General features: G+C 34.9%; 1 protein-coding gene across 3 annotated transcripts in view; it reads left to right on the forward strand.

Annotated features, from left to right (window-relative positions):
• The first annotated feature begins 2454 nt into the window (after positions 1 to 2454).
• The window catches only part of LOC128985364 (myelin expression factor 2-like), a 49837-nt gene continuing 39203 nt past the window's right edge, over positions 2455 to 13088 (forward strand). For all 3 annotated transcript variants that reach the window (XM_054404791.1, XM_054404792.1, XM_054404793.1), the window contains exon 1: positions 2455 to 2607. In XM_054404791.1, the coding sequence (XP_054260766.1) occupies positions 2567 to 2607 (41 nt within the window). In that variant the 5' untranslated portion in view covers positions 2455 to 2566. The remainder of the gene's footprint in view (positions 2608 to 13088) is intronic.

The following is a 13088-nucleotide window of genomic DNA, read 5'->3' on the forward strand; positions in this document are numbered from 1 at the left end:
GAAATTCGCTAAAAAAACATGATTTCTATTTCTTCTACTCGGTTGTGTTCTATGACTTTTTCTATGTTTCCATTGTTTGCAAATTGGTTATTTCAATGATTGCTCAAGAAATGTAGAACAGTGTTAATTCAGTTTACTTTTAGCCTATATCAAATTGACCAGGATTTCTCACTCTTTTCCATTCTAATAATTACACCAACCCAAGTTTCGTCTACAGATGCAATATGCCAACGAATATCACCTACGTACAATCTCCAAGAAGTGGTAAAAAAGGCAGAAACCAACCCATACAATAGATATAAGTTAACTCCAAAAGAAATAATTTTAAGAGTTACTGTGATAATAGGATTTTCCACAGATTTGGTAATAGAACATTATATTGCAAAACATGACACGATGCAGAAGAAAATCCATTTTAAAATCAGAAAAATCCCATTGCAAATACTAGCTGTACTTCATTTTGACAAATTCAATAAATCACAATTTGAATATTAACAGCTGTTGCATTAAAAAGTAGTGTAAGTGTAGAATTATGCATATGGTCATAATGTAAACAAATCTGAAGAGGCAACTTTAAAGGCTTCTGGGGCAGAGCCCCAAGGGAATTTACCTCTTTCCTCTTTTGATGGCTCATCTACAGACCAAGACCTTTCTTTAGAGACCCCTACCAAGTTTACGCCCAGCCGTTCTCTCAAAATAGCTGTGACAAAAACCCCGTTTTCCTCCATAAGAATAACATGGGATGGGAATTTAAAGGCCACGGGGGCAGAGCCCCAAGGGAATTCACCATGTTTCTCTTTTGATGGCTCATCTACAGACCAAGACCTTTCTTTAGACGCCTCTACCGAGTTTTACGCCCAGCCGTTCTCTCAAAATAGCTGTGACAAAGAAAAACAGTTTCAAATTAATATGAGGGGTTGAGAGGCCAAGGGAGATAAGTGACTTTTTAAAAAATGTCATTGTATTTTTTTCAGAGTCATAAAAAATAAAATAAAAATAAAAATAAATTCACTTATACCCCTTGGCTTCCAACTCTTAGGTGTTTAGTTTGGAGGCCAAGGGATATAAATGAATTATTTGTTGAAATTCCACCCTTTTTTAACAAAACCCGTTACCATGACAACATTTTTTAAAAAGTCACTTATCTCCCTTGGCCTCTCAACCCCTCATATATAGATTGTTTATTATTTAAAAAAAACAATAAAAAATTAGTAATTTTTTATTTTATATTTTAAAAACTAGACCTAATTTCTTGTTTATATAGCATCATAGAAAACAATCTAAGGAATGAATTTAAAAAAATTAAGTCAATATCTCTAACGGTTTTAAAAATAAATGTACCTATCTAATCACATGTTTTCCCATAACAATAACATGGGAGTGGTATTCGCATACTGCTCCCCTTAACCGTTTAGTTTGAACCTTATAAGAATAATGTGGGAATTTTATATGTATGATTGTTTTTAAATTTTCTCCATAAGCCCTTATCTTTGACCATTGACTATTATTAATAGTTAAATCTTTAACCCCACAATTACGAGTCAATATACAAAATTTATCGCTTTTATTATAAACTAGCTGGCCCGACAGACGTCGTCCTGTCCTATTGTGGTTTTATGTCACATGCTCGTTCATTTTCAAGATGAGCTCGTTCGCATGGCTCAATCACGTCCTGGTTGAAGTTCGTTCGCTACGCTCACTCACCTTTAGGTTGGAGCTCGTTCGCTGCGCTCACTTGCCTTCAGGTTAGCTTGTTCGCTACGCTAACTCGCCTCCAGGTTGAAGTTCGTTCGCTACGCTCACTCACCTTTTGGTTGCAAATTAGCTGTTCTCATAAATTAAAAAAAAATATATAGTGCTGCACCCTGTTGGTAAACCTATTAACTTTTTAATGCTACTGAACATCACAGAATCAAATTGTTTAGCTGCACCAGCTGTTAAGATTCTTTAATTCCATTTAAATATGAGTACTCATAAGGTTAACATGGGAAACTCCAGAGCCACTGGGGCGGAGCCCTATTGACGGATCTGCACCAAACTTCACACAAACCATCCTTGAATAATGCTTAATAATGCCTAAAAGTTTCATTACAATATGTCGAGCGGTTTCGGAGTCCATAAAGGACAAACATACAAATATACAAACATACAAATATACAAACATACAAATATACAAACATACAAATATACAAACATACAAATATACAAATATACAAACATACATTGGATTTTATATATATAGATTAGGTATTGTTAGGAAATGGAAATGAGGGTAAACTATTGAGAACAATAAAAAATGTCAAACCCTTGTTTTTGTCTGTTCCACATATATGCTCAATGCTTCATAAATTTTTAGTATTTACTGGGGACTGTAAATGCAAATATGACCTAATTCAAGCCAATCACACGCCATTTTGCCGCGTAGCGCGTAGGAGGATTTCTCCATTATTCCCAGATTGATCATTCTTACTCCTCTACTGGGTTTCTTTACATTAGAGAGGTGTCGTATTTTATTCTTGTGACCGATAATTCCATTTTTATATAGTAAGATTATTAATTTTCTCTCATGAATATGGATAGGGACATGGATGGTGATTCTCGTGATAGGTAAGTTCATCCATACTGGAATATTTTTGACATAATTCTTTTTAAACACTTGTTTTGAGAGGCCTACCTTAAATTCACTCGCCCGGCATTTTGATTACTTAGAAGCTTCAAGCTTCCTTGTAAAACGAGGCTAGGCCTAAGTTACTTCCTGAACCGTCTTGACGAAACAAAACATTCGTAATTTTTAGATGGATATTTCATTTTAATATTATAGATATGTAGGCCAAAATAAATCCTAGCGTAGGCTAGTTAGCCTATCTATAACCCTCTGAGTGTCCCTTGTTTTGGCCTTAATGTCTGCCTATTTTTTGCTCATTTGCAAGGTTTTATTAAAACGGATCTGAGAAGCTTAAAAACAATGTTAATTAACTTATACTGTTCTATATACAATTTTGTTTGGAAAATCATGGGCTTCAATATTATATATAAAACATAAGGAACATTTTTTAAAAACAATTTTCTTAGGTAAAAAAAAATATTTTGGAAAATTAAAAAAAAAAATTAAGTTTGCGCTCGGGTACAGTTTTTTAACTGGGCTATGCTAATATCGATTGAAACTATCGAATTGAAAATATTGATTAATAATCGATATTTTTAAATATATCTATTATAAAATTTGGTTAATATGCATTTTAGGGTTTGCACGCGATTTTTGAAATTTTTTTTTCATTCTACTCGAAATTTAACGCTGATTCCGAAAATGACGTTCTTTTTCCGCGGAAAACGACCATAACGCGGAAAAACGACCAAAACGACCAAAAACTCTTTTTTTTACCAAAACACGTCATGTGGGTACTCAAATTAACCGTAATATTAAGCAGATCACGAATATGCAAGAATTTTTTGGATCCGAGGTTAAATAAGCGAGATATTCACGAAAACGTGATACTACCAGCAATAACTCCAACTCACTAGGGGACAGGTGGGAATTCGGGGTTTTGGGTGGGGGAGACATCTAACGTGGTTTATCGTTGTAATTTAATGTGTAAAAAATAATGGGTAATTAGTCGGGAGAATTATGGGAGATATGCTTGAAATTGGGAAATTTTTCAGTACCAACCTATTCATTGGTTGTAGTAGCACTGCCATGTTGCTCGTTAGGTTAGGTTAGGTTAGGTTAGGTTAGGTTAGGTTGGTTAGGTTGGTTAGGTTGGTTAGGTTAGGTTGGTTAGGTTAGGTTAGGTTAGGTTGATTAGGTTAGGTTAGGTTGGTTAGGTTAGTTTGGTTAGGTTAGGTTGGTTAGGTTAGGTTAGGTTGGTGTGGTTGGTTAGGTTAGGTTTGGTTAGGTTGGTTAGGTTAGGTTAGGTTGGTTAGGTTAGGTTGGTTAGGTTAGGTTGGTTAGGTTAGGTTAGGTTGGTTAGGTTGGTTAGGTTAGGTTAGGTTGGTTAGGTTAGGTTGGTTAGGTTAGGTTAGATTGATTAGGTTAGGTTAGGTTAGATTGATTAGGTTAGGTTAGGTTAGGATGGTTAGGTTAGGTTGGTTAGGTTAGGTTAGGTTAGGTTAAGTTAGGTTAAGTTAGGTTAGTTTGGTTAGGTTAGGTTGGTTAGGTTAGGTTTGGTTAGGTTGGTTAGGTTAGGGTAGGTTAGGTTAAGTTAGGTTATGCATAGTATCATCCCTTTTACCTGTTAAATTAAAACATAAACAATTATAATAAAATAATGACCAGCTGATCCTGATCAGCTGGTATTTTAACACAGACAAAAGTTAGGGCAAAAATCCAAAATAGCATCGCATATTTACATGAAAATCTCGCTTATTTGACCTCGGATCCAAAAAATTCTTGCATAGTCGTGATCTGCTTAATATTACGGTTAATTTGAGTACCCACATGACGTGTTTTGGTAAAAAAAAGTTTTTGGTCGTTTTGGTCGTTTTTCCGCGTTATGGTCGTTTTCCGCGGAAAAAGAACGTCATTTTCGGAATCAGCGTTAAATTTCGAGTAGAATGAAAAAAAAAATTTCAAAAATCGCGTGCAAACCCTAAAATGCATATTTACCAGAGTGAAAAACAGATTTCAGTACATAGCGTTTAGCTAAGAATGCATAGCCTAACCATAGCTAGGAATCTGGCTGATAATTTACATCAATATCACTACCTACTTCTTCAGGATCATCAACCAGCCCTTCAAAATCACTTAAATCTTCTTATAATGCACCACATATATCACTACTTTTGATATTTAACACTAAAACAATGATAAATGTAATAAAACACATCAGTCATTGGTCCGAGGTTAACCAAGCTGTTAACCCTAGAGCTGGAAGTACATAGTGTAACGCTGTACTGGCATCTAGGGATTTTATTAATTATGTAATATCATTTTTAAACCATCATAAAAATTAGAAATAGCAACATAACTATGGATTATTATATATCATTTTGTTCAGAATAAAACAAAGAACAATATTAATATAGGCTAGGTGGTTTACATGGTTACCACAAAAAATTTTTTTTAGTTTTTCCGAATTTTGGGCATTAAGTTATTAATTTTTTTATAAAATGTTTTATATTCCGTCGTGTAGCTAAGTGCAGGTTAGACTTATCATCATAAGGTAAATTGTAAAGTTGTAGTAAATTTTGTGCTGATTCCAAAAATATATAGTTTATATAGCTTACTTTGTGTATTTTGTTTGATAGCCCTATTATTATGTTGATCGTACCCCCGCGCTAGTACTAAATAATCATCCAACCCAGGTCATGTACAAAACCGTACACCTTATATAATATATAATTCCTGGGTACTCTGGTTTGAATTATTTAACTTATTTATTACAACAGTAGCCCTAAAAAGCGAACAAAACTGTAAAAAAAAAAAAAAATTTATATATAGGCCTACCGTAACACCTGCATTGGCGCCATATATCCGGCGTTGCCATTTCGGCCGCGGCCGTTCGTGCCGTATATCGGCGTTTGCCAGAGTGCTAGGGTTAAAAATACGCACGTCAGCTGTCTGCTACAATATTTTCGGAACTAAAATGAAAAGCGCTTAGAGACAGACCTCCGGAGAAAGCTCTGAATCTGTCAAATAAAACGATAGCCTACCTAACTCGATCCAGTTCAATCCGATTTTGTCAGTCATAGAGCCTTCGCCGTAAACAGTGTTTGTGAGTCGCTGCAGCGACAAATAACACTCGGAGGGATAATAATTAGAAGTCAGGCTACTTCAAGTCAGACTTAGCCTAAGTTATGCCTAGAGAGCAGGCCTAACTTAACACGATGACTGCTGAAAACAACATACAGGCGCTCCCCAGTGGTGGGCGAAGCCCCGGCACGCAACCGAATCAGCGAACACAATTGGCATTCAAATATCTCAGTCTGGCGAATCACAAAAGAGCAGTGGTGACTGTGCTGCGTTACTCCGAGAGTGGATGTAGTTCACTGAAACACCCAAAGGTAGCAGCACTGCACGGATCCGTATCCAGTGTCTTTGTAATGTGGGTTGAAGAGAAAAAAACCCTGAAACCGGGACAAAAGCATTGCCAAACAAGATTTTACGGGAAATTTTAGTACCAACCTACACCAAAGTAAAGCTCGCATTCTAAGCTGGCAGGCTGGCAACGATTATAATGTCTCCGTCTGAGACTAAGCTCACACTGACTCAATATATTTCTGTTGGTCTGGGTCCGACTTTTGTCGGCGCGCGCCACATTGAAGTGCTAGCGACAGTCGGCGTTAGCAGTCAACGTGTTAAGTCAGTCAGACATCCTATAGCCCAAGTAAGCCTAGGCCCTAAATTGGCTCCTTATGGCGGAACATCAAATAGCTATCTGCCAATAGGTTACAGTACCTACATTTTAAACTAGCTTAAGTAAGTTTAAGGCACTTAACCCTTTCGCCGCCACAATTTATAAGTGGTTGCAAAACCACCAAGGCCATTTTTTGGTCAAGTGCAATGTTTTGATTAACAAGCTCTCTCTTGTTTCCTTAGGCATAAAACAATAATTCTTTTTTGGTTAAGTTTAGACTAGTTATAAATTTGTCTTTAAATTAATACCTATATATATAAAACGCAGACGACAGCCGCAAAACGCAGAGTCAAGTCACATCACAACATAACATTCAGTCTGCTTCCTGCCATGTCCACAGCAGTGCGTGTAGTTGATAGGCCTATCACTATAGATTTTTATTTATTATGACGACACATCAAGTGGATCCTTTTGTTTGCCTGACGATGGCGGAGATGCTTAAATAGCCGCCGAAACATATGTAGCAACTTTGACACTACCTGCATGTTAAGGATTGTCTGACGAGGTATGTTTTAACCATTATTTGTCATAATATAGGCCTAGGCTACTGTACAATTTATTGGGTTAGGCTAGATTTGTTTTTTTTTTATTTCCGTAGGCCTACATATTAAAAACATGTTTTGCAATACGAAAAATACATAAAAATTAAATTCATACCTATAGCCAGCAACTCAGTTTACCCTACACCAGAAACAAATTTCTTATAAGTAACTTAACTTAAGTATACGGTTACTGTAGTGATAGGGCCTCTGAGATAACTTATGTGTTCTACATATAACTTTTGTTAATGTAGTAAACTGGCAAAATTTGAAAGCCTCACCTTATAAACCAACTCATATTGGTGCTTTTTTTAAAAAAAAAAGACAGGCTTAAAGCACATGCTGGTTCGCGAACTCATTCAAGTTTATCCCGCCTTACACCTTCAAACCAAATTTCATCAAAATCGGAAAAAAATTACTCAAGCTATCGTCCGGACGGACACACATAATATATATATAAATTTGAACGAATGGTGTTTTTGGCCTCTGGGGACATCAAAATGAAAAAGTAACGGTCCCGGGCCTAGGTCTTACCATGAGACCTACGGTAATAGCTACTTCCCTATAGGGAAATTCGCTAACAGATCACCAAAATTAATAAACATACAAATACGCAATGTTTACATCAGCTGGTATGTTTAGCTAATTGAAACACGGTAGCAGCCTAGTATATCCATTAGAAAATGAATGAATATTATAGTTTACGAGCTGTTGGCCCGTCCTACGTACGGGAATCGAGTAGTCAATTAAAACTTAGTTTACAACTTGGTGGCCGATTCACACACACTGGCTTTGAGTACAGTAGCTACATACCACCTTCCACTGCATAGGCCTACTATCACTTACCGTACCTTATTTTACCACCTTGGCCACTGAAACCTCTAAAATGATCCTGGCCTCCCGTTCTCTTCAATCCCCTGCCATTTCTGGATGACAGGAAGACAGGAAGATACCAGTCTGAAGATATCTTTCATTACTTGGTCTTCCAAGTGGTCGTCTACCGTGTAGTACTCCTTGGAATACACTTTAAAAAGTTGAAGTATCTTCTCTCCGCCACGCAAAGCCTGCCCAGCCCATCCGAGACCGAGCCTTTTGGTCTACTTTTGGAATGTACCCCTTTATCAAGTTTCTGAATCATACAGTACTACTGGGATAGTTATGATATGGTATGAATCTATTTTGGTTTCTACTGACACCCTGCAGCTTACTGGTCAGTTTTCTGGAGACCTACTACACCGGTTGATATTTTCATAACGAATAAAATGTGTACTGTATGCAGTCATACGTATATTCAAACATCTAGAAAAAGATGTATCAACACGTAAACCACTTATATCTTAAAGGATTAAGCACTCTTATACTTAGACGGATTGCATTTATGACAAAACTTGATTATACGTTTAAAATGTTTAGTTCAAAATTACACAATCTCCTGATAACATAGATCTTTTACGGTAGAAAATAAACTGCATTTTAAAGTAAAATAGTGTGTAGGCAAACTCTGACAATCAATATTTTTGTATACAAACAACTTGTAACATAAACATTTCAATGGCAGTTAGAAACCAGCTGTTAGTTAAACCACCACTAAATCAAACGACTAACTTGTCCGTCGGCTGCTAGACTTTTTGAAAATTTAAACTTAATTTCTAAAAAACTGAAATCCTAAACTCAAATTATGGCTTCGACATTCCCTAGTTCTCAAAATGATCTTTCTTTCAACACAAAAATCATAAAAATCCGTCAAGTGGTTGATTCAGAATCGTGAAATAAAAAAACCCTGTTTCGTTTTAATATATAGGATTCCAAAAAACATTGGCTACAAACTGTGATTATAAAATAAAATACAGTAGGTATATTAGACAGAGACTTTTGTCACTAAAATAATACGTGAAGCCGTTTTTTGTTAACGCAACTCCTCCCTTATTTGTGAACCAATTTCAACGTTTGAGGTGTCAAAAGATTCGTCTCAATATGTAGTTTTGCAATAAGGTTTTAGAATTCTAAAATTCCTGCTCTTAAGAGCGTGAGGCCCACTCAAAGGTCGGGTTTTCCCCATAAGAAATACATAGAACAAATTTAATACAAAAAACAGCTGTTTATAAGAAGCTGTAGCTTTTTGGGAGTAAATATTGATGTTTGTAATATTTAGTAGGTTAAGACCAAGTTAAACAGTTTAAATCAGTTTTGTTGGAAGAACAGAAAATGCCTCAAGTTCAAAGAAGAAATATTGAACACGGTAGTAGGACACAATTAATAATAAGATATTTTGTGCGTATGAGGAGAGTAGAAAAAGAGAGACCTGGTCTAACAGATATCCATATGTACACATTCACTTTGTGAGATGAATAATATTTGCCAGTTCTGCTATGCAACTTACTTTGGAAGTGAAAAGATATATACGAATCTCATAGTGTTGTCACGGTGGGAAAGTAAACTTGCCTAAATGTCAGATCAAATGAATGCATGCAAGAAATGTTTACTTCAGACACTGACAGATCGAGATATTTCAAAACATTTTGTTAAAATTACGTTAACCAACTTTTAATGGTGTTGCTGCTTTAGCCTATTCAAAGCAGATTATGGCTGTCCAGTTTGGTAACCCCGAGTTTGTGGGTAAAAATGGAGCACATGAAATGGTTGACATCACCCCACTTTTCAGGTTACTCTACGGAGAAAATTCGTTTGATCGGGAGATGTCTCAAATCAAAAAAATAAAATGGCCCAACTTTAATTACTTAAGAAAGGTAACATTGTTCTCCAATTCTCAATGCTGGAAAAACTTTGTTGCAACATTAACTCGAATTGAGGCAGATCGTTTAACATTCATTAGAAGTTATCAGTTAAAATCGAGAGCAGAAATGATGTAGGTGAACCTTGGTGACGCCATTAGAGATATTAAAAATTAGTTTCTAACAAGTTTTCAAATAACTCTAAGATGTAACTAAAGTTACCAGAATTTAAGCATAAGGTTTTCCTCGGCGTTATGTTTCATACTAGGCGGCTCATTGAGCCGCACGGGTTCCCTAGTAAAATAAAATACAGTAGGTATATTAGACAGAGACTTTTGTCACTAAAAATACATACGAGTTTTAATACAGCCAAAATATACTAGGGTTGCTTTCAGAGAGGTGAAAGCAAGTTGAGCGGAACAAACGTGATTTGATATTTGTATAAATGTAAAAAATTCGATAGATGTACTAATGCTTATTTTATTGATTAAAATTATAATAATTTTTATTTTTTTTTTTACTAATCTTGTTATTCAGATACCTCTTCCAGAAGTGCATTATGGTAGTTTTGACCCGGAAAATATTACAGTAGCCTAGTTGGAATCTGATATTAACATCCAAAAAGGGCATTAAAGTATAAAAAAGAGAAAGGAAATTTAACATTCAAATTCAACTGTAGCCTACAACAAAAACATTGGACTTCATTTTTCACCCTTACAATCGGTTAAAGTATTTAAGTATAAAAAAAAACAGTAACTATTAAAAAAACGAGTATTAAAGTATAACAACAGGAGGAGAAATTTGTCATTTAAATTCAACTGTGCAACATAAACATTGGTCTTCATTTCAACCCTTGCAATCGGTTAAACTCAGCTTTCTTTGCTGGAAATAATTTATGATTGTTAATACCAAGTATTCTTGATGGAGGATATGATTGTAATGTAACTGGAATGTAGGTCCTCTACCATTATTAGGACGATTTAGAGACGACATTTTAATACTGGCCTTAATAAAACCATTGGCCATTGGATACAGAAGATTTTGACGAAAAAGCTGGCTACAAATTTTACATGGGGGTGGAATGTCTAGTTGTATTGATAGTCAAAAATTTATCTTGAAATTACTGTTTTGACATAGGCCTACGAAAAATGTAGGGCTATTTTAATGTAAGACTCAAATGTAAAACACCTTTAAAAGACTAAAAAATTAACTGAATTATCAATCATGTATTTCAATGTGTAAAAACTGCAAAAAGACTATAACTTATTGAACAATAAAATAAGATGGCTGAAATGTAGGCCTAAACATAAGTAATAAGTAAACATCGCATTGAGCTGATTTAAGTGAAAACAGAATAATAACTAGTGGCTTTTAGGGGCAATAGCCCCTATATATATATTATGTTCTAGTAATTATTTTGTACCCTACCTTGAATTATCGTTTAACATGTTTGTATATTATAATATGTATAATATGCCTAAGTTACTTATTGCATACCTGCATAATGCATTTTGATGTCTGCTCTGTTTATAAATAAAAATTTCAAAGAACATGCGGTGTGATTATAATGTAAACTTTCTAATCATAATACAACTAACAACTAAGGAACATTTCCCAATAATAATCTTCATTACAATTATTTATATCTATATAGATTTCTTTGAATATAGACAAATTCACTTAGAAAAACACATAAAGATAACGTCATCATCCAAATTGCAAAGTGCTGCTATAACAAAATCTCTCTGAAAAAAACATTTGTTGTATAGTATCCTTTTTGGTCGATTCCTTGGTCTTTATTTGGTTCTAGTACTATTTTAACATCATCTGGCCGCTTACCCAGCTGAACACAACATAAAGTTGACCATGGGTAGTAAACACTGGGGTTTTCAAATAAATGCCAACTTTTGTGAAGATTTGGCCTTGCGTCACAATTTCACCAAATCAAAGTGGTAATCTATACACGGGAATAACTTAATGTTCATCCGATGCTCATCGTGCCAAATCTGGCGCCTGTTGTTTTAATTTCAAGGAACAATACCTCTACGTGGTGGTCTTCCAACATTATACATTATTACTGTGCAAAAGAACAATACATTGTAAAGTATTAAGTTTAAAAGTATCAAATTGTTTGTTCAAAAGATTTTATCTTATTTACACTTTGTACTAACAATTTTACAATAACAAAATAATGCACATTCAGGTGTGGTTATCATTTTTTCAATCTATATAATACCACAGCTGTGTTTACACTAAATAAAAATACATACAATTAGATTCCCATGCTATTTAAATGTGAATTATTTTATTCCCTAACAACCGTTTGGTGCATAATTAAGAAAAATGAATAATTTTCCCCAAAATTTCATGACCAGACCTTTAAAATGAGACCTCTCCCAGCTTTCTACGGCCTCCCGTTCGCTCACAATTTCATTGTAAAATTTTGGGCTTACGGAATTAGATATATAGATAAGAAGGGAAGACATGCCTTAGATATACAATGCAGATAATATACAGTAATTAGAAATTTGTAGCCTACTTCTGGACAGGCCTAGACAATTATCCATACCGTGGTTAAAAGTGTACTTCTATAAGCCCAGGTAATTAATTATTTACTTATTATTACGGTTGTAACTGGACGTATGTATAGTCCGTGGCTTGGCAATAAATAACAGTATTTATACAGGATAGGCTACTGTTATCAACATTTGAAATTACTAAATTGTTACCAAATTACTGTTTCACAAAATGCAGATTCCATTTCAGCCGAGTCATAAAATGAGGATTTGCCGAACAATTATTAATATTACAGAATAGTATTTAATGATATACAACTTTTCACATTTCATAAATTATATGTTCGTTTTTAATGGTCAAAAGGTCCAAATCCAAATGTTCTTTTCTTTTGGTTTTTATGTAGTAATTTGCTAGAATCATTGACTTTATATAAAGTCAATGCTAGAATACTGTAGATGGTTTGTTAAGACCATATGCAAGCACTTTTGAAATCGTTTCCCCGTTTAACCAACTATTCCAAAAGATAAAAATTATATGGTGCAACACAAATAAACAACCCGATCACCTACCTATAACCTACACTTTACCTTCCTAATCTAACCTTACTTCAAAACACTTAAGTAATGTAGTCACGAATACTCATAAACCCCGACCTACCTTCCCCACATGCCTAAATTAGATCAGTGTTCAATCTGCGTTTTATTAATAAAAGTGTAATAACTTACTGTACCGTCGATGTAATTCAACATAATATAACCTGTGAGGTATCATCGGATTAAATATCGATGTCGATGCGGTTCGATATATCGCTTATTAAATCCTGATTTCTAACATTGGCTGTTTCTAATCAGCTGGCAACACAAATAGGTGCCCAAGAGTACCTAAGTAGTCACTGCAATATGCTCCGCGCATTGTAAAAGTAGTTCCGTATATTTTCACAATTTGCA

Source organism: Macrosteles quadrilineatus, unplaced genomic scaffold, assembly GCF_028750875.1.
Source record: "Macrosteles quadrilineatus isolate MER2022 unplaced genomic scaffold, UCM_ALF_1.0 Scaffold_2__2_contigs__length_208266976, whole genome shotgun sequence".
Lineage (NCBI taxonomy): Eukaryota > Metazoa > Arthropoda > Insecta > Hemiptera > Cicadellidae > Macrosteles > Macrosteles quadrilineatus.